The sequence below is a fragment of the Antennarius striatus genome, chromosome 21 (genome assembly GCF_040054535.1).
Source record: "Antennarius striatus isolate MH-2024 chromosome 21, ASM4005453v1, whole genome shotgun sequence".
Lineage (NCBI taxonomy): Eukaryota > Metazoa > Chordata > Actinopteri > Lophiiformes > Antennariidae > Antennarius > Antennarius striatus.
The window spans coordinates 766,464-789,276 of NC_090796.1; the positions used below are offsets into that span (position 1 = coordinate 766,464).

Consider the following 22,813-nt stretch of genomic DNA (forward strand, 5'->3'; position numbering starts at 1 on the left):
ACAAATAATATTAAAGCAACGATCCTACAAAAGCATGAGACACCACGTTCATGCAGGTGTGAGTCCCAAAAACAAGAGTAAATAAATCAGTTCAGATGGCTTGTTCTGCAGGCTTGGATGTCAGATCTAATTCACGAATAATTAGTGTACATGTTTTTTATCGGACTGATGTAGGAATGTAGGAACAAACAGGGCCCCAATAACCTTAGGTGGACACATACTGACACGCACAAAATACATACACAAAAGAACACTGCATCAGTCAAACATGGTTACTATTTTATCCGTTAATTATATTTTAAAATTGAAGTTTATCAATTTTTTCTGGGCATAACTTAATCACAATAAATATACATAAAAAACAAAATGTATTGGTTGGTCAGTTGCAACCACACAACTGTTGTCACGCCATCATAAAATGACCCAATGATCACAAGACTCATGCTAATTAACTTTTATCAAAGTGTTAAAATTTCACTTGACTCGAAATAATTTCTCCATCAGATCAGCATAATTTGCTTCAAATATAAGTTAAAGAAAATTTCTTGCAAATTTTATCATTAAGATCAAACTGCACAGGACCTGGAGGTCCAGGTTTGATGAGGCCAACAGGACAACATCTTCTGCAAAAAGCAGAGATGAAATCCTTGGGTTCCCAAACCGGATTCCCTCCGGATCCTGGCTGCACTGAGAAATTCTGTGAACCATGCTCCAATTTTGCTACAGGGACCGGAAGGACCTCAGCCAAGGGCCCCGATGGCCATACTTCCAAGAGACTTGAGATACTCAGGGCAATTCTCATCCACCCCCATTGCATTGCCACCAAGGAATTTGGCAACCACCTCAATGACTTCAGTTAGGTGACGAATTAATTCATCTCTGAGACTTCAGCCTCTGCTTCCTCTGTGTAAGACATGGCAGCGGGATTGAGGAGATCCTCAAAGTATTTTTTCAACTGCCCGACAATATCCTCAGTCGAGGTCAGCAGCTCTCCTGTAAACAGTGTTGCCAGTGCACCAGCAACACTTTCTCGAGTTTTTTCCTCCGCGACTCCTCGGGCTGCAGTACGCCTGGCCTACCTGTACCTGCCAGCTGCCTCCGGAGTCCCACGATTCAACAAGATTCAGTAAGACTCTTTTAGCTTGACGGCATCCCTTAAATACGGTGTCCACCACTGGCTTCGGGATACCACTGCGACATGCACCAGAAATCTTGCAACCACGGCTCCGAGCAGCCTCCAACTATGTAGGTGGAGAACATGGGCCTCTCTAACTCAATATCCCCAGCCTCCGGTGGGATCTGGAAGAAGCTCTCCCTGAGGTGGGTGTTGAAGACCTCACCAACAGAGGGATCCACCAAACATTCGCAACAGACTCTCAAAACACATTTGAGCCTGCCGAGTCCTGCTCTGCCAGCGGATCCAGCTCACCACCAGGTGGTGATCGGTTGACAGCTCTCCCCTGCTCTTCAGCCGAGTGTCCAACACACATGGTTGGAGGTATGATGACACAGCAACAAAGTAGATCATCGACCTCCGGCCTAGGGTGTCCTGATGCCATGTGCACTTATGGACATCCCTGTGGTTGAACAAGGTGTTTGTCGTGGACAAACTTTGACTAGCACAGAAGTCCAATAACAGAACACCACTCGTGTTCAGATTGGGGAGGCCGTTCATCCCAAATACCCCTTTGCAGGTCTCACTGTCATTGCCCTGGTGAGCATTGAAGTCCCCAGGAGAACAATGGAGTCCCCAGTCGGAGCACCATTTAGTACCCCTGCCAGGCACCCCAAGAAGGCTGGGTATTGTTACCTAGGGCAGCACCTCAAAAGTGGAGCGTCAAGCCCCACTCAAGGGTTTGGCTTCCAGAGCCTGGTCTGTGGTTGGAGGTAAGCCTGATTACTGAATATCTAGTCGGTAGCTCCCTCACATGCTATGGCTCCTTTCCCCCCAGCAAGATGACATTCCATGTCCCAAGAGCTAGACTCCTTGTCTGGGGATTGGGTCATGGAGCCCGGCCACCAGCCCCAACCTCGGGCTTGGCTCCAGGGTGTGGCAACGGTTGCGCCATACTGGGCGACTTCACGATCCCTGATATTTCGTACTCGTATGGTTTTGAGACTGTCCTGGCCCATCACCCAGGTTATATTTGCCAAGGCAGACCCTACCAGGAGCATAAAGCCCCTGACAACATAGCTGCTGGGATCATTTGGGCACTCAAACTCCACCACCACGATAAGGTGGTAGTTCTAGAGGGAAATTTCTACATGTTATCTGTGATTTTACTTTATCAGATTTAGTTTATTGAGAATCAGAATTATTGTGGACTCATTATGTATGATACACCATATCAGGTGTGTGTGTGTGTGTGTGTGTGTGTGTGTGTGTGTGTGTGTGTGTGTGTGTGTGTGTGTGTGTGTGTGTGTGTGTGTGTGTGTGTGTGTGTGTGTGTGTGTGTGTGTGTGTGAGTGCGAGTGTTTGTATTATTTTTGAGGTTCACAGCTGTTTCCTGAAGGTTGTGAAACATGTACAGGGGTACCTCTACTTAACGAAATTAATTGGTTCCGGAAGAAATTACATAAGTAGAAAATTTCGTAATTAGAGGCGAGTTTTCCATGAAAATGCGCCTCTACGCGTCTGTGGTTGGAGGTAACCACAGACGAGTAGAGACGTCTGTGATTTGGAACGTTCCAAATCGTTCCAAATCCGTTCCGGTTTGGAATGGATTATGTGCCTAATCCATTCCAAACCCCCAAAATTTCTGACATAAATGTTTTATAAAGCATAAAAATGCATCAAAACATGTAACAAATATGTTACAATTAGTTTGTTACACAATAAATGAGAGTTGTGTATAACGTAAAAAACAAAGAATAGAATAAAGAATAAAAATGATGGTCATTTACCTTTTAACTGCTGTCCTCATTGTTTTTTGCCCTCTTTGGTTCATGCCCTCTTGCCCCCCCATGAACAACAGAGTGAATTCCAGTCCTCCTTCTGAACTTCTCCAACCACCCACGCGATGCCTTAAACTCCTTAAACTTCCTCTTGTTTTAATAACATGGTGATTGTAGATGCATTACGGCCATATTCTTTGGAGAGATCAACCAAACGCATCCCTTTTTCAGGCTTTTCTATCATCTCTTGATTTGTTTGTACGGACAAAAAAACTCTTTTCTTCTTTTCTTTTCCTCTTTTCTCCGTCACTTTCTTGCTGTCCATAGTGAATACTCTAAAAGTTAACAGTATATTTGCGCAAAGCTATCAGAACACTTCACGGGTCGAGAGCCAAATGACGAGGACCCTGCATAAACACTGATCTAACTCCACACAGAGGTCCCTCTTAGCCAATGGGATGCTAGGAAGATACTAGGTAATAGCCAATGGCAGAGCAGCTATGAGAATAGTGCATTCAGGAACCTGTGGGAGCTGCAAGTATCAGCCGATACTGTATTTTTACTTTACGTAAGTCGAAATTTCTTTCGGAACTAGAGGTAATATTTTCCTGCTGAGAAATTTCGTAAGTAGAACATTTCGTTAGTAGAAACATTCGTAAGTAGAGGTATATTACTGTATATTAATTTTGCTGCAGAACAAACACCTTTATCAGTGTAAAAAATTAATTGTTAAATGGAAATAAGTGATGTCCTCTTTGCCTTTTGAAGCTTTATGTGCAATAAATGCTGATGTATACATGTGCATGAACAGGATGGGGTCTAAGGACAGGTCATTTGAGTACAATAAAGACAATTATATGTTAATTATTTTGGTTTTGTGGAATATTTAATCATGATCATGGTGCTGGTCAGGCTGGAAAATGAATGTAATTGATTCCTAGTGAGCACTGGTATATTTATTGCTGCTATCTAGAGAAACACAGGAGAAGACTGTCGTGTGAAGATAATAGTGATCTGAGGTCCTTGCATCACATCTGTTTTAGCCTTGTTGAACACAGACACCCATGTTGCCACACAGTGGGATTCACACATCCGTATTATTCATTCATCTTCTTGAATATGACAATTGCAATCCTCTCACCTTCAAGCAACTTATTTCACCTAAGGGTCATTGGTCTGCTGGAGCCTGGGACAGTTGACTATCGGTGGATTAGATGCCACTTCATAGCAGGGACGCACAATCATCCACCCACTTGTGCTCATATTCACACCTACAGACAATTTGGGATGTGTATTTCAGATGTTCTTCAGAGGTGGGAGAAGCCTGAGAACCTGGAGAGAACCCTTGCAGACATGGGGAGAATTTGCGAACTCCACACATAAAGAAATCAACCCAGAGCCTTCTTGCTGTGAGGCAAGAGAGCCAGTGCAGAGAAGCCAACACAGGAGAAATACGATGTCTGGTACTGGTCCTGGTCAGCGTTCTGCTATGAAGGTTCTTCAAACGCTTTTTTGGGCAAAAAGTGAGTTGCAATAGTCTAGTTCAGATGCTAGATGTGATAAAAGCATGGATTAACTTTTCTGTATCAAAATATGCCCGATTTAGCAATATTGCAGAGATGGGAAAAGGCAGTTCTAGAAATCTGTTATTGGAAGTCAAATAATGTTTCTTCTGCTTTTCTTACATAAAACAATATTTCATTACACTGTCTTAACTATGTAAATGCAAATTTAACTTGCACCTCTATTACTTAACTGTATTTAGCAAGACCAGTCGAAGAAGGAGAGGAGGAAAGTGTGTTCGTAGGAAGAGAGAAGAGGAACACCAAGAGTATAGGACTGAGAGTAGGGACGTTGAATGTTGGAACTATGACAGGAAAAGGTAGAGAGTTGGTTGACATGATGCAGAGGAGGAAGGTAGACATACTGTGTGTCCAGGAGACCAGGTGGAAAGGTAGCAAGGCTAGAAGTTTAGGAGTTGTTCTATCATGGTATAGATGGGAAGAGAAATGGAGTAGGAGTTATCTTGAAGGAGGAGTTTGTTAGGAATGTCCTGGAGGTAAAAAGAGTGTCAGATAGAGTGATGAGTCTGAAGCTAGAAATAGAAGGTGTGATGTTCAATGTTGTTAGTGGGTATGCTCCACAGGTAGGATGTGAGCTGGGGGAGAAGGATAAATTCTGGCTGGACTTTGATGAAGTGATGCAGAGCATACCTAGAAGTGAGAGAGTTGTCATTGGAGCAGACTTCAATGGACATGTTGGTGCAGGAAACAGAGGTGATGAGGAGGTGATGGGCAGGTTTGGTATCCAGGAGAGGAACGCAGAAGGACAGATGGTAGTTGACTTTGCAAAAAGGATGGAAATGGCTGTAGTGAATACTTTCTTCCAGAAGAGGCAGGAACTTAGGGTGACCTATAAAAGTGGCGGTAGGAGCACACAGGTAGACTACATCTGGTGTAGACGGTGTAACCTGAAGGAGATCAGTGACTGTAAAGTAGTGGTAGCTGAGAGTGTAGCCAAACAGCATAGGATGGTGGTGTGTAGGATGACTCTGGTGGTGAGGAAGATGAAGAGGGCAAAGGCAGAGCAGAAGACAAAATGGTGGAAGCTGACAAAGGAAGAGTGTTGCATGACTTTTAGGAGGGAGTTACGACAGGCTCTGGGTGGTCAGGAGGTGCTTCCAGATGACTGGACAACTACAGCTAATGTGATCAGGGAGACAGGTAGGAGAGTACTTGGTGTGTCATCTGGAAGGAAAGTAGATAAGGAGACTTGGTGGTGGAATGAGGAGGTACAGGAGTGCATACAGAGAAAGAGGTTAGCTAAGAGGAAGTGGGACACTGAGAGGACTGAGGAGAGTAGACAGGAGTACAGGGAGATGCAGCGTAAGGTGAAGGTAGAGGTAGCAAAGGCCAAACAAGAAGCTTATGATGACTTGTATGCTAGGTTGGACAGTAAGGAGGGAGAGACTGATCTATACCGGTTGGCAAGACAGAGAGACAGAGGTGGAAGGACGTGCAGCAGGTTAGGGTGATTAAGGATAGAGATGGAAGTCTATTGACAGGTGCCAGTAGTGTGATGGGAAGATGGAAAGAGTACTTTGAAGAGTTGATGAACGTGGAAAATGACAGAGAACAAAGACTAGAAGAGGTGACTGTTGTGGACCAGGATGTAGCAAAGATTAGTCAGGATGAAGTGAGGAGGGAACTGAAGAGGATGAAGAGTGGAAAGGCAGTTGGTCCTGATGATATACCTGTAGAAGTTTGGAAGTGTCTAGGAGAGGTGGCAGTAGAGTTTCTGACTGGGTTGTTCAACAGGATCTTAGATAGTGAGATGGCTGAGGAATGGAGGAGAAGTGTGCTGGTGCCCATTTTTGAGAACAAGGGAGATGTGCAGAGTTGTGGCAACTACAGAGGAATAAAGCTGATGAGCCATACGATGACGTTATGGGAGTAGTGGAAGCTAGACTAAGGGCAGAAGTGAACATTTGTGAGCAGCAGTATGGTTTCATGCCAAAAAAGAGTACTACAGATGCAGTATTTGCTTTGAGGATGCTCATAGAGAAGTACAGAGAAGGCCAGAGGGAGCTGCATTGTGTTTTTGTAGATCTGGAGAAAGCTGATGACAGGGTGTCCAGAGAGGAACTGTGGTATTGTATGAGGAAGTCTGGAGTGGCAGAGAAGTATGTTAGAGCGGTGCAGGACATGTATGAGGACTGTAAGACAGAGGTGAGGGGTGTGTAGGTGTGACAGAGGAGTTCAAGGTGGAGGTGGGACTGCATCAGGGATCAGCTCTGAGCCTCTTCTTGTTGCTATGGTGATGGACAGGCTGACAGACGAGGTTAGACAGGAATCTCCATGGACTATGATGTTTGCAGATGACATTGTGATCTGCAGTGAGAGCAGGGAACAGGTGGAGGAGAAGCTAGAGAGGTGGAGGTTTGTCCTGGAAAGGAGAGGAATGAAGGTTAGCCGCAGTAAGACAGAGTACATGTGTGTGAATGAGAGGGACCCAAGTGGAAGAGTGAGGTTACAGGGAGAAGAGATCAAGAAGGTGGAGGATTTTAAGTACTTAGGGTCAACAGTCCAGAGCAATGGAGAGTGTGGAAAAGAGGTGAAGAAGCGGGTCCAGGCAGGATGGAACGGGTGGAGGAAAGTGTCAGGTGTGATGTGTGATAGAAGAGTTTCAGCTAAAATGAAAGGAAAGGTGTACAAAACTGGTGAGACCAGCGATGTTGTTTGGTCTAGAGACAGTGTCCCTGAGGAAAAGACAGGAGACAGAGCTGGAGGTAGCAGAGATGAAGATGCTGAGGTTCTCTCTGGGAGTGACCAGGATGGATAGGATCAGGAATGAGTACATCAGAGGGACAGCACATGTTAGAGGTTCTGGAGATAAAGTCAGAGAGGCCAGACTGAGATGGTTTGGACATGTCCAGAGGAGAGATAGTGAATATATTGGTAGAAGGATGCTGAGTGTTGAACTGCCAGGCAGGAGGCCTAGAGGAAGACCAAAGAGGAGGTTTATGGATGTAGTGAAAGAGGACATGAAGGTAGTTGGTGTGAGAGAAGAGGATGAAGAAGACAGGGTTAGATGGAGGACACTGATTGGTTGTGGAGACCCCTGAAGGGAAAAGCCCAAAGGAGAAGGAGAAGACATATCATTTAATTTTAAACATTAAAACGTTAACGTTCAAATCTGATCATTCTACCACAATGTCTTTAATCTTTCTAATGTCTTTAATCTCTCTAATGTCTCTAATCTCTCTAATGTTTTAAATCTCTAATGTCTAAAATCTCCTCTGTGATCTCTAATCTCTCTACATAAACCCATTGACAGTTTAAACAGGCAGCTGTTGGTATTGTGAAGGAAACAAATTCAAAAATGTCAAGTTTGAGACGAGCTGAGGACCCTTCATGTGACGCAGTCATCTGTGCTGGGGGTATTGGTTTCAGTGTTCACAGGAACATCATGGTTAACTGCTGTCCATACTTTGAGTGAGTAACTTATTGATTATCAATGTAAACTGATAGTTCTAGTTGATCTTCTCACACACCCTGATCACACTCACCACCAGGTGGAGATCAGCTGACAGCTCTGGTCCTCCTCAGCTCAGCATCTTGACAGGAGCTGAGCTGAGCTCCTGTCAAGAACATCTGGCTGTAGATCAGTTGACACGACTACCAGGTGATTCATTTACCTGTGACCCAGGGTTCACTGGTACCAAGAGTTCTAGAGACCCTGATGCTCAAACACGGTGTTGGTTATGGACAAGCTGTGGCCAGCACAGAAGTCCAACATCTGAACATTGGGTTCTGATCAGGCTGTTCCTGCCAATCACAGTCCTCCAGGTTATGATGTCATTGCCCACATGACGCCACATGATTTAGCTTTGTTTGTTTGTTTGTTTACAGTTTAGTCACATGATGTGGTATTACAGTTACTCAACTTCTAGACCCCTGACCTATCTTGGCCGTTTCTTGGTACCTTTGATATTTGTCTCTCTACGCCACATTAAAAATGATTTAACATACCCATGCTGGGTATGTTAATCTTCAGCACAACTTCAGCTACATGAAGAGATAGTTATTATTTCCCTATAACTTACTATAGTGACATATTGAGGCAAAATAGACACAGTCAAATTTCGAAATGGAAAAATTATATTTCATTGCACATGAAAACCAAAAACATGTTCATCGAATCAATTTTGAACTCAAAAAAGTTTTCCACAGGCTTCTAACAGAACTTTATACAGTTTGTGTCACTTAGGTGCCACTCTTCAAAGGAGTTTTTTGTTAAATCAGACACGGGGCCGCGTGAAATACACAAATCCAAGATGTTTGCATCACGTGAATATATGGATCCCTGCATGTACGATGGCGACTACGTGGACAGAAACACGGCGCCTGCATCTGATTTGACCAATAAGAGAAGCCGTTTGAACTGCTTGTCTTAGATCAAATATAAACAATCATATCTCTGCTTTTCCAGGGTCAATCTCCAAATAAAAACTGGAAGACACATCTACACTGTCACGTAAACATGCACACAGCTATCCACGTGACAGACTTTCTTTGTTACGAAAGATTTACAGACATCATGTGATCTGAACGCGGGGGTGTGTTCATAGTGTAATTAGGGTTCATGACTTTTCTTTACTCACAGGGCCCTTTTCCTCCGACACGCAGGTGATAGAACACATTTCACCATCCCAGACGTGTCTACAGAGTTGATGGAGGTCATCATTGACTTTACATACTCTGGTTCTGTCTCTGTGACAGAGGACAACGTTCAAGATCTGCTTGTAGCAGCTGACTATTTGCTTATAGATGACATTGTAGAGTCAAGCAACAACTTCCTGTTAGAGAACCTCACTCCAGAGAACTGCATTGGTGTTCGTCAGCTCACCTTCTCAGGTCCTCAAGTGCAGCACCAGGCTCACTTCCTGTTAATGAACAGGTTTGAGGAGGTTGTTTCCAGCCAGAAGTTCCTGGAGCTCAGTTTGCAGGAACTCTCTGACATCCTTGATAGTGATGAGCTCAATGTGGACGAGGAGAAAACCGTGTACGAGGCCGCCGTTAGGTGGATCAACCATGAACCTGAGCAAAGAACCTCACATTTACCTGCACTCTTGTTAAAGGTAAGACCACGTTCTGTCACGATGTTTAATTTACAGTATTTTCTGCACTATAAGGCGCACTGGATTATAAGGCGCACCTTTAAGGAATTGTTTACTTTATAATTTATGTCCTGTATAAGGCGCACCGGATTATAAGGCGTATATAATAAATACAATTGAAATAGATTTAAAAAACTAGTGGCTGTAGTTACGCTATCCGTCCGCTAGATGGAGCATTCATGACTGAGTACCTTCAATCAGCTGTGAAGGACCCTATTGTTATTTCAATAAGCCATTCTGAGCCTCATCAAGGAAACCTGATCACTTGATCACTTTGCCATCTTAGAAAGAAGTCAACACGTTTGGGTGTTTTCCTTTGCTGCTGAGATTTACTGATGAAAGTACTACAAAATACTGCAGTATAAAATTATCTATAAACAGTCGAATTTGATTTTGTTTCTACAGCTGTCAGTGACGTGTGGTGAGGTTCACGGAGGTAAGAGCCAGACAAAGTGGTGTATTTACCTCTCTGTCTGGCAAAATACGCCATATTAAAAACCTGACATTAAAACTGGTTAAACTCATTACAGTGGACCACTCAGTACCAACAGAGCGGTTTATTTCCTGATTTCAAGTTCGAAGCAGATATTTAAGCTCTGACGTCATCTTTGTTTATTAATTAAATATTGGAGCATGGCGTAACAGATCAAGAGTCTCCTTACGTGAACCGGAACAACCGGAACTGATAGCCTGGAGTTTCATTTTGTGTCGTAAGCGTGTCTCTTCGCTGACGTCATCATCGGGGGTCTTCAGCCAATCAGATGTGGTTACCAGCATACCTGAGGTCCAGTCCCGGTATCTCCCCTATACCGGTACCTACTGGAGGAGTGCCGGACGGAGCCTCGCGTCATGTTCTCTGATTGGTCCATCGCTGCCGGCGTACGTAGTGACGTAATCCGTCCTATGTCGGTGGACAATGGTCGATCTGGAAGATCGCTGACTGACGTCACACAAAAACATTTCTGCACATTTCTGAACTCAGTGAACACAGAAGACGCTTCATGTTAGAAGGAGCAGCGTGGATTTTTGAGAAATTTTAAGGCTTTCAATCGCGTCTAGTGGTGTGCAAAATACGGAACCTACATATTTATATTTACAAGGGACGTTATTAACCGGTTCAGGAAGTTTATGTTTTTGTTCTAACCGGTTCAGGAACGTCAGTTTATGGGTGAAACACAAAACCGGAAACATTATAATTCCGTTTCTGTTCGGAACGAACCGTTTGGCAAAAGGTTCTGGTTCAAAGTCCTGGTTTGCACAGATTAACAGATTGGACCGTCACTAGAGTCCAGATTACAGCACTGACACTCGACAATAGAATTTTTTTAGACCAATTAACTTTAAAGTGGGTTATTTCCGGCGCCACAGTGGTTGTGAAATAATGAGATCAGTCAGTCAGTAAAACTTGATTAACAGAGTTGTTGAAAGTTCTTTGTTTTTCTACGTTAACGTAGCCGGTCACCGGGGCTCTCAGCAGGCTGTTCTGACGTCAGACAGCAGCTCAGTGAGAGCGGCACTTGGGTGACGCCCCTTGACTACCGTTATTAGGGGGCATAGGCCCGAGTGCCTTGTGAGGGTGCCCCCTGGTGGCGTATTACGGCATTACTGCCAGCCAGACTGCCGGCTTTTTTTCAGCGATCATGTTTTTAACCAATATTAATATGAATATTAATCATATTAGGATTGTAAGGCGTAACTTTAAGGAATTGTTGGATGTCAGTTTAAAGCATTAAATTAATTATGCTGCAAATTAACGCGCTATAAAAATTAACGCAATTAATTGTGAGTGGGGAGTCAATCCACAAGCATTTTAAATTTGGCCCATTGAGGGACCCGTAGACTGCAGTGACGTCACTTCCTACCTGCCCCACTAGTCAAAAGCAGAGTGACTGACAACAGAGATGGACGCGACACAGGAGAGCGACACAAGACCACTGGACCTTTGGGAGGAAAGTTTATTTCTAAAAAGAACAAAGACGGACTATTAACAAAAACACAGTGATTCTGCCCCGTAGACCCTCCATCAGTCTGCCCCAGGGCAGCTGTGGCTACACACGTAGTTACCACCACCAAGTATGAAGGAGGAGTGGATGAATAATGGATCTGATGTTACGCGTCTTTGAGAAAGCGCCATATAAATCTAATCCATTATTATTATTATTATTATTATTATTATTATTATTATTATTATTATTATTATTATTATTATTATTAGTGCTGTCAGGTGATTTAAAGAATGAATAATTCATTACAGGATTTGTAATTAAAGGGACAGTAAAGTTAATTTTAAGTGACATATATGTTATTCATCATCATGAAAAATAGAAGAAAAAATAAATTTTATGTGTGTCGCGTCATCCATTTGGTCAAGAAAGCTTAAAATCCGCGCCGCAGCAGCTTCCGCATTCAGTGGGCGTCTTACGTCACTGATGTATCTTCTGCGCATGCGCGAGCAGGCTGCAGTTTCCTCTGCTCAGAGCGAGTTTGTTTGCATAAATTTGCGTTTTTTTTCTATGTTTCTGCGTGTATTTTTCTAGCGTAAATTTAGATAATGTATAGTGATATGCTAGTGTACTCCAGAGAGGAGTTGATATCCATGAGGGTCAAAGGAGACCCCGCAACACGCGATCTCATCCCCGCTGAGCTCCGACGGAGATATCGCGGATGCCGAGCGGGTCGAGTTGAAAGGACTAGACTAACGGCTAGAGCCGCTAACCAGAGGAGAGTCAAGCCCTCCGTCCCCTCCGTCATCATGGGGAACGTGAACTCTCTACCCAACAAGTTGGACGAACTGACGGCGCTGTGCAGGACTGAACAGCGCTACCGGGAGACCAGCTTGTTGGTGTTCTCTGAGACGTGGCTAACTGGCGACGTGCCGGAAGCTAACGTCCGACTAACCGGCTTCTCCTCCGTACGAGCGGACCGGGACACGAACACCGCCGGTAAAAAGAAAGGAGGTGGATTAATCATCTATACCAACGATAGATGGTGCCATCCGGGACATGTGACGGTGAAATCAACACTGTGTAACCGCGATCTGGAGCTAACAGCTGTTAGCATCAGACCCTACTACCTGGCGCGTGAATTCTCACACGTCATTGTCCTCACCGTCTACATCCCTCCACGGGCGGACCCAGAGACTGCACGAGAGACCATCTGTGGGACCACCTCTGCTCTTCAGACCCGGCACCCGGAGTCGCTCGTCATCATCACAGGTGACTTTAACCACGTCACCTTGGACTCATCTCTCCCCACAATGGTCCAGTGTGTAGACTGTCCCACACGGAAGAACAGAACCATCGATCTGTTCTACACTAATGCTAAGGAGGCATACACCGCCACCCCCCTCCCCCCACTAGGTAAATCAGACCATAACCTAGTGTACCTACAGCCCACCTACATCCCGCTGGTGAAACGGCTGCCAGCAACAACACGACAGGTCAGGAGGTGGTCCCCGGAAGCAGAGGAGATGCTGAGGAACTGCTTCCAGACCACCGACTGGGATGTTATTGTGGGCTGACATGGGGAAGACATTGAGGGGGCAGCTCAGTGTTTTACAGACTACATGAACTTCTGTGTGGACACCGTGGCCCCTGTCAGGACAATCAGGTGTTACCCCAACAACAAACCATGGGTAACCAAGGAAGTCAAGGCTGTCCTGAACAGGAAGAAGCGGGCGTTCAGGAGCAAGAACGAGGAGGAGATGAGGAAGGCCCAGAAGGAAGTGAGACTCTGCCTGAGGGAAGTCAAGGAGGCGTATAGGAGGAAGCTGGAGAAGCAGCTGGGGCGCAACCAAGTGCGGGAGGTCTGGAATGGGATGAGAACCATCACCGGACACGGGAAAGGGCGCAGCACTGTGGAGGGGAATATTGAATGAGCGAATGAACTTAACAGCTTTTTCAATCGGTTCAGCTCCCCCACCACTCCCGGCTCCTCGTCCCAGGCCTCTCCTGGCCTACAGACCTCTCCTGGCCTACAGGCCTCTCCTGGCCCTACAGACCGCTCCACTGATGCTCCCTCCTCCTGGGCTTCCTCTCCTTCCACCCCTGCCACTTCTCCTGAGCCCACTCCAAGAACTGCGAAGCTCAACGGCCCCACCTCAACCACTGGACTTCCAACCTCGCCACAACCTCCTGCTCCCACCACGACCGAGACCATCATCACTGCAGACCTGGTGACGACAACGCTGAGGAGGCTCCGTCCCTACAAGGCGGCTGGACCAGATAAGGTCTCCCCAAGACTCCTCCGAGCCTGTGCTTCGGAACTAGGGGACCCCCTGCAACAATTGTTCAACCTTAGTCTGCGGCTGGGGAGGGTCCCGTCACTGTGGAAGACCTCCTGCATTGTCCCTGTACCCAAGAAAGGACGCCCTACTGAGCTCAACGACCACCAACCGGTCGCTCTTACCTCCCACGTAATGAAGACCCTAGAGCGACTGGTCCTGGAGCTCATGCGTCCACAGGTGCAGGGTGCTATGGACCCTCTCCAGTTTGCCTATCAGGCCAAGGTTGGGGTTGACGATGCTGTCATGTACCTCCTCCACCGCACACTCTCCTACCTGGACGCCGGGGGCTGTGCCGTCAGAGTGCTCTTCTTCGACTTTTCGAGTGCCTTCAACACCATCCAGCCCCAGCTCCTGCAGGATAAACTGACCTCCATGGCTGTGGACCCCTACCTCGTGAGCTGGATCACGGACTACCTAACGGACAGACCCCAGTACGTCCGTATGGGGGACTGTTTGTCTTCTATGGTGACCAGCAGCACGGGGGCGCCACAGGGGACCGTTCTATCCCCCATTCTCTTCACCCTCTACACATCAGACATCAAGCACAACTCGGATACATGCCACATACAGAAGTACTCCGATGACACCGCGATAGTGACATGTATCCGGGAGGGTGATGAGGGGGGGTACAGGGCATTGGTGGCTGACTTCGTGGAGTGGTGCCAACAGAACCAGCTCCAGCTCAACGTCTCCAAGACAAAGGAGATGGTTCTGGATTTCCGGCGGGCACCTCCCTCTCCACAGCCGGTGATCATCAAAGGCAGTGAGGTGGAGGTGGTAGAAAACTATAAGTACCTGGGACTGCAGCTAGACAGCAGACTGGACTGGTCACTCAACTCCAACTGTGTGTACAAGAAGGGGCAGAGCAGGATGTACTTCCTAAGGAGGCTGGCCTCCTTCAACATCTGTCCTAAGCTCCTTCTCATGTTCTATCAGTCCGTAGTCTCCAGTGTGCTGTCATACGCCATTGTGTGTTGGGGTGGGGGGGCCAGGAAAAGAGATATGGACCGTCTGAACAGACTCATCCGCAGAGCGGGCTCAGTGGTCGGGCTGAGCCTGGACTCTGTGGAGACACTTCTGGAGAGCAGGACCATGTCTAAAATTAAGGCCATCATGAACAACACCAGGCACCCCCTACACACCACCTTCTCCCAGCAGAGAAGCACCTTCAGTGGCAGACTGCTGTCACACAGCGCCTCCACAGAGAGGCTGAGGTCCTCCTTCGTGCCCCGTGCCATCAGGGGGTACAATGACTCTCTCAGGAGGAGCGGGGGGGAGGTGGCGAGGTCAGCACGGGGTTGAATATGGATTTAATTTAATTTAATTTAAATTTAATTTTATACTGTTGTGTATATATATATATATATATATAAAATTTATTTATTTATTTTTTATACTGTTTTATATTTTAATTCAATTTTATACTGTTTAAATTTTATTTTATACTGTTTATATTTTAATACTGTAATATTTTTAAATTTTATACTGTTTATATTTTAGTTATAGTTTAGTATATAAGTCCTGTTAGTGCTGCATGTGCCTGTCTGTTAGTGTAGTGTCTGTCTTGTGGTATGTCCTGTGATGTCAATGTTTCCTTTTCTCCTGGTGTTTATCCAGTATTATTTGTTAGGTAATGCCTGAGCAGTGGATATATGCAATTTCCTCCGGGATTAATAAAGTATCTATCTATCTATCTATCTATCTATCTATCTATCTATCTATCTATCTATCTATCTATCTATCTATCTATCTATCTATCTATCTATCTATCTATCTATCTATCTATCTATCTATCTATCTATCTATCTATCTATCTATCTATCTATCTATCTATCTATCTATCTATCTATCTATCTATCTATCTATCTATCTATCTGCCACCCAACAGAACTTAGCAGCCAATCGCAATGGCTGCTAAGCTATCTAAAATTTTCTTCTATTTTTCATAATGATGAATAACATGTCACTTAAATTAACTTTACTGTCCCTTTAATTAATCTGATTAATCACATTTTAATCTCATACCTGCTTCTTCTTCTTCTTTTCCTTTCGGCTTTTCCCTTCAGGGGTCGCCACAGTGAATCAATGTCCTCGATCTAGACTTGTCCTTTGAATCCTCTTCTCTCACACCAACTACCTTCATGTCTTCCCTCATTACATCCATAAACCTCCTCTTTGGTCTTCCTCTAGGCCTCCTTCAGAACTCAGCATCCTTCTACCAATATATTCACTATCTCTCCTCTAGACATGTCCAAACCATCTCAGTCTGGCCTCTCTGACTTTATCTCCAGAACCTCTAACATGTGCTGTCCCTCTGATGTACTCATTCCTGATCCTATCCATCCTGGTCACTCCCAGAGAGAACCTCAGCATCTTCATCTCTGCTACCTCCAGCTCTGTCTCCTGTCTTTTCCTCAGTGACACTGTCTCTAGACCAAACAACATCGCTGGTCTCACCAGTTTTGTACACCTTTCCTTTCATTTTAGCTGAAACTCTTCTATCACACATCACACCTGACACTTTCCTCCACCCGTTCCATCCTGCCTGGACCCGCTTCTTCACCTCTTTTCCACACTCTCCATTGCTCTGGACTGTTGACCCTAAGTACTTAAAATCCTCCACCTTCTTGATCTCTTCTCCCTGTAACCTCACTCTTCCACTTGGGTCCCTCTCATTCACACACATGTACTCTGTCTTACTGCGGCTAACCTTCATTCCTCTCCTTTCCAGGACAAACCTCCACCTCTCTAGCTTCTCCTCCACCTGTTCCCTGCTCTCACTGCAGATCACAATGTCATCTGCAAACATCATAGTCCATGGAGATTCCTGTCTAACCTCGTCTGTCAGCCTGTCCATCACCATAGCAACAAGAAGGGGCTCAGAGCTGATCCCTGATGCAGTCCCACCTCCACCTTGAACTCCTCTGTCACACCTACACACACCTCACCACTGTCTTACAGTCTTCATACATGTCCTGCACCGCTCTAACATACTTCTCTGCCACTCCAGACTTCCTCATACAATACCACAGTTCCTCTCTGGACACCCTGTCATCAGCTTTCTCCAGATCTACAAAAACACAATGCAGCTCCCTCTGGCCTTCTCTATACTCCTCTATCAACATCCTCAAAGCAAATACTGCATCTGTAGTACTCTTTTTTGGCATGAAACCATACTGCTGCTCACAAATGTTCACTTCTGCCCTTAGTCTAGCTTCCACTACTCTCTCCCATAACTTCATTGTATGTCTCATCAGCTTTATTCCTCTGTAGTTGCCACAACTCTGCACATCTCCCTTGTTCTTAAAAATGGGCACCAGCACAATTCTCCTCCATTCCTCAGGCATCTTCTCACTATCTAAGATCCTGTTGAACAACCCAGTCAGAAACTCTACTGCCACCTCTCCTAGACACTTCCATACCTCTACAGGTATATCATCAGGACCGACTGCCTTTCCACTCTTCATCCTCTTCAGTGCCCTCCTCACCTCATCCTGACTAATCTTTGCTACATCCTGGTCCACAACAGTCACCTCTTCTAGTCTTTGTTCTCTCTCATTTTCCACGTTCATCAACTCTTCAAAGTACTCTTTCCATCTTCCCATCACACTACTGGCACCTGTCAATAGACTTCCATCCCTATCCTTTATCACCCTAACCTGCTGCACGTCCTTCCCATCTCTGTCTCTCTGTCTTGCCAACCGGTATAGATCAGTCTCTCCCTCCTTACTGTCCAACCTAGCATACAAGTCATCATAAGCTTCTTGTTTGGCCTTTGCTTACCTCTACCTTCACCTTACGCTGCATCTCCCTGTACTCCTGTCTACTCTCCTCAGTCCTCTCAGTGTCCCACTTCTTCTTAGCTAACCTCTTTCTCTGTATACACTCCTGTACCTCCTCATTCCACCACCAAGTCTCCTTATCTACTTTCCAACTTATCCACACCAAGTACTCTCCTACCTGTCTCCCTGATCACATTAGCTGTAGTTGTCCAGTCATCTGGAAGCACCTCCTGACCACCCAGAGCCTGTCTTAACTCCTTCCTAAAAGTCATGCAACACTCTTCCTTTTTCAGCTTCCACCATTTCGTCTTCTGCTCTGCCTTTGCCCTCTTCATCTTCCTCACCACCAGAGTCATCCTACACACCACCATCCTATGCTGTTTGGCTACACTCTCACCTACCACTACTTTACAGTCACTGATCTCTTTCAGGTTACACCGTCTACACCAGATGTAGTCTACCTGTGTGCTCCTACCTCCACTCTTATAGGTCACCCTATGTTCCTGCCTCTTCTGGAAGAAAGTATTCACTACAGCCATTTCCATCCTTTTTGCAAAGTCAACTACCATCTGTCCTTCTGCGTTCCTCTCCTGGATACCAAACCTGCCCATCACCTCCTCATCACCTCTGTTTCCTGCACCAACATGTCCATTGAAGTCTGCTCCAATGACAACTCTCTCACTTCTAGGTATGCTCTGCATCACTTCATCAAAGTCCAACCAGAATTTCTCCTTCTCCTCCAGCTCACATCCTACCTGTGGAGCATACCCACTAACAACATTGAACATCACACCTTCTGTTTCTAGCTTCAGACTCATCACTCTATCTGACACTCTTTTTACCTCCAGGACATTCCTAACAAACTCCTCCTTCAAGATAACTCCTCCTCCATTTCTCTTCCTATCTACACCATGATAGAACAACTTGAACCCTGCTCCTAAACATCTAGCCTTACTACCTTTCCACCTGGTCTCCTGTACACACAGTATGTCTACTTTCCTCCTCTGCATCATGTCAACCAACTCTCTACCTTTTCCTGTCATAGTTCCAACATTCAACGTCCCTACTTTTAGTCCTATACTCATGGTGTTCTTCTTCTCTTTCTTCGAGCGAACGCACTTTCCTCCTCTCCTTCTTTGACCAACAGTAATCCAATTTCCACCGGCGCCCTGTAGGTCAACAGCACCAATGGCAGTCGTTGTTAACCCGGGCCTCGACCGATCAGGTATGGAAGTCATAGGTTTGATTCGCATCTTTGATTTGGCAAAAGTTTTACGCCGGATGCTCTTCCTGACGCAACCCTCTGTATTTATCCGGGCTTGGGACTGGCACAATAAGATTCTGGCTTGTGTCTTCTTGCGGCTACATTAAATCTCATACCTGCTAAAGGCCCCCAAATAAAGAATATGAATTCTAGGACATTACAAAATTGTAGTGCACGACTAATCAATAGAATACACCGAGAAGAGAAGATTTGAAATCCGCATTTTTATTGGTTAAGTGTGCTTTATAAATGAAATTCAAAAGAAAAAAGATCAAGCACATCAGCAAACCAACTAGGCCAGATGCATTTCTGAAAACTGTAATACAAATACAGTTAAATAAAATAAATAAAATTCAGAGATAAAATAAAAGGCTGAGTCTAAAATAGGCACATCACCAGATTCTCAATCAAATGAATACTAAAGCTGACTCAATACGGCAATTCACCATGAATAGTAGAACATGTCTCTAAATAAGGAAACTAAATAGTAAGATGTCAACAGGCTTTTCCTCTAAAGGGTCAGATAACGTTCAACTTGTGTCCTTCACATGTTTTGCATTTAAATGATAGGTTAGTCTGGAGCTGCTTCAGTGATACGAAGATTCTCTGTTACAAAAGGTACAAATAATAATAATAACAATAACAATAACAATAATAATAACAATAATAATAACAATAATAATAACAATAATAATAATAATAACAATAATAATAATGGATTAGATTTCTATAACACTTTTCTGGACACTCAAAGACTCTTTCCATTGGATCCATTATTTATTCACTCCTCCTTCATACCTGGTGGGGTAACTACGTGTGTAGCCACATCTGCCCTGGGGCAGACTGATGGAGGGTCTACGGGGCAGAATCACTGCATTTTTGTTGATAGTCCGTCTTTGTTCTTTTTAGAAATAAACTTTCCTCCCAAAGGTCCCAGTGGTCTTGCCTCGCTCTCCTGTGTCGCATCCATCTCTGTTGTCGTCACTCTGCTTTTGACTAGTGGGGCAGGTAGGAAGTGACGTCACTGCAGCCTACGGGTCCCTCAATGGGCCAAATTTAAAATGCTTGTGGATTGACTTCCCACTCACAATTAATTGCGTTAATTTTTATAGCACATTAATTTGCAGCATAATTAATCTAATTAATGCATTAAAGTGACAGTCCTAGTTATTATTAATATTATTATTTGTACCTTTACTAAAACATTTCTCAAGTTAAAAGTGATATAAACTGAAACTGCTGTTTTTTATTGTTGCTGTCTGTAACATAAATTTGTAATATCACAATTTCATCTGTTCCATTTAAATTCTGTTGTTTCCTCTGCAGGCTCGTCTGGCCTTAAGCAGTGTAGACGACATTAAGACTCTAATGTCTGACCCATATTTGACCAACAACACTCAGTGTCTGCAGATTCTACATGACGTCTTGTGCCTCAAACGTCAGATGTCCGATGCCACACCGCCCAGGAGATTTCTCTCTGACCTCGCTGCTCGTCCTCGTTTACCTAACGCTATCCTTTTTGCTTTTGGGGGCCGGAGCATCAATCATGCAACCAGCATCAACCAGGTTTACGATATCCGTGCTAATCGCTGGTTGACCATGAGAGACAATCTGGAAAAGATTCGTTACTATCATGGCATTGTCTACCATGATGGGTTCATCTACTGCATTGGTGGGCATGACGGGATGGAGTGTTGCAAGAGCGTGCGCAAGTTTAATGTGAACAGACGTGTTTGCCTTGAAGCAGCACCCATGAACCAGCGCCGCTCTCTTGTGAGTGTTGCTATTTTGGATGGATATATTTATGCATTAGGTGGTCATGATGGAAGACAAGCACTGAACACTGCAGAGCGCTACAGACCTGAGACGAACCAATGGAGTCTAATTCAACCCATGAATGATGTCAGAACTGCTGCTGGTTGTGCAGCGTTCAATAAGAAGGTGAGTGAAGGTCCAGAGCAGTGGGAAATAGTTCTGGAGTTGTTCTAACGCTGACAGGAAACATTGTTAGCTGTTCATTTAAATATCTGTGGACTAGACTATAAGCTGGAGGTTATTCAATATTTGTACAAATAAGAACTCTTCAATGTTATAAAACAAAAGAGTAGAAGATGAGAAATAAGAGAAAAAGTACCTTACCTGGGGCTTCTGCCAAGAACAGTGATATTTGTTGACTGCATTCCTTTGTTCCTGCTTGTTTGTCCAGATTTACGTCTGTGGTGGTCAGTATAAAGATGATAGGTTTCATTTCCTTCAAAGTTGTGAATTTTATAGTCCAGAGACCAACCAGTGGACACGCTTCACCGACATGAGCACCAGACGCGGTGGATTAGGTGTCATCTTGTACAATAACCGTATCTTTGCGGTGAGTAAATGAAGAACTAACCTGGACTGAGGCCAGCACCTGGTTCTATCTAGTAGAGCTGACAGAATGACAATGTCCTCTGGTTGGTGTCCAGTTGGTGTCACACATGCTGTGTTCACAATCTGAAGGTTGAACACGCTGCACAATGTGTTAATTTGATTTGAACCCAAACACCTGACTATTTTATTTTGTTCTCACAGCTCGGTGGCTGGGATGGCTACAACTATTTAAGTAGTGTTGAGGCCTACGACCCAGAGACGGATCAGTGGAATGAAATACCCCCCATGTTGAACGGCCGCAGTGTCTTTGGCACTGCAGTGATGAACAACAAGGTGTTTGCCATGGGGGGCTGCTCCCCCAGTGACATCGATTGTCTTGAGTACTATGATGTTAAAACCAACACCTGGACTAGAGCACATCCGATCAGGACTAAACTCTCGGGGCTCAGCTGCTGCACCGTCTCCAATCACCCCAGCGTGAAACAATACGCCGCAAGTCGGGACGACTTTCCACCATTACAGAGAGTTTCCTGTTGGGAAACAGTTTGGGAATGGCGTGTTTCGGTGTTGTGTTGCTTAGTTTCAGGACTATATCTGTGTATTTGGATTATGATGGGTTATTACGGATGCGACACCTGTAAAAATATCACCACATTCTGTGATTGACTTGTTTCAGTTTTATATGTGTATTGTAAGAGGGGAACCCCTTCAATTGAATTCATGTATGATTCATTGACAATGAGTCCCTGTGTTCGCCACTAGGGGGAGGGGTGACAGTGCAGGTGTTGAGCTCTCGTCTTCAGTTCATCACGGAGACGAGAGGATTCAACAACTCACCGTTACCTGTGGTGTGATTACTTGTTTCTAACAGGTCAGTAACGAGTGAAATGTCATGTTTTAGGTCAGGAAACGATGCATATAGAAAATATTGTGCGTTGACCGTCAAGAGGTTTATTTTGTTTCTTTTGAGCATCATTTGTCAAATAGTTTAATCCCTTCGATAGGAAAGTTATGCTACCATAACGCAGCTAGCTTGTTAAGCCTGTGTGCTAAGCATGTATCATTATTTAGTGTATTTCAGTTAGTCTTGGACTCTATTTATGTTTGTTCATTTCATAATGTTATTTAAAATGTGTTGTATGATTTTATTTAATCTGCCAGTGGACTTGTGTTGCTATGCTGGTTGTTATAAACTGTTAACAAAATGGAAGTTACATGAAAATATGTCTTCAGTTCAGCACGGAGATGAGAGGATTAAACAAGTCACTGTTACCTGTGGTGTGATTTCTTGTTTCTGACAGAACACATTTAATCTGATAACGGGCCTCAAGCCGGGGTCTGTTACACGGACATTGACTATCTGTTGACAACACTGGCCCGACCGCTGCCTGGTTTAACTACGCTGATTTGTGGAAACAGACTGAAAGGACGGCTAAGGTAGATGCTAGCTCGTCACCTAGCAACATGGGGCCCAAAGAAGGCACTGACAGCTGAGGAGGGCGACGACATTAGGAAGTCTCTGGACTTCCTGTCCGAAGAGATTT

The 22,813-nt window shown here is 44.8% G+C and overlaps 1 protein-coding gene across 1 annotated transcript; it reads left to right on the top strand.

Annotated features, from left to right (window-relative positions):
- Positions 1-8,764: 8,764 nt before the first annotated feature.
- LOC137588817 (kelch-like protein 10) lies at positions 8,765-22,123 on the top strand. Its single transcript, XM_068306108.1, has 5 exons — positions 8,765-8,831; positions 9,084-9,535; positions 20,232-20,846; positions 21,471-21,765; positions 22,032-22,123. Exons 1-5 carry the CDS (start codon positions 8,765-8,767, stop codon positions 22,121-22,123), a joined length of 1,521 nt encoding a protein of 506 aa, XP_068162209.1.
- The last annotated feature ends 690 nt before the right edge of the window (positions 22,124-22,813 follow it).

Excerpts from the sequence above, each read along its gene's own strand:
- LOC137588817 (XM_068306108.1), top strand. The coding sequence starts at position 8,765 with ATGTACGATGGCGACTACGTGGACAGAAACACGGCGCCTGCATCTGAT. Across the intron at positions 9,536-20,231 it reads TACCTGCACTCTTGTTAAAG|GCTCGTCTGGCCTTAAGCAG; the intron begins GTAAGACCACGT and ends TTTCCTCTGCAG. Across the intron at positions 21,766-22,031 it reads CGTGAAACAATACGCCGCAA|GGGGAGGGGTGACAGTGCAG; the intron begins GTCGGGACGACT and ends GTTCGCCACTAG.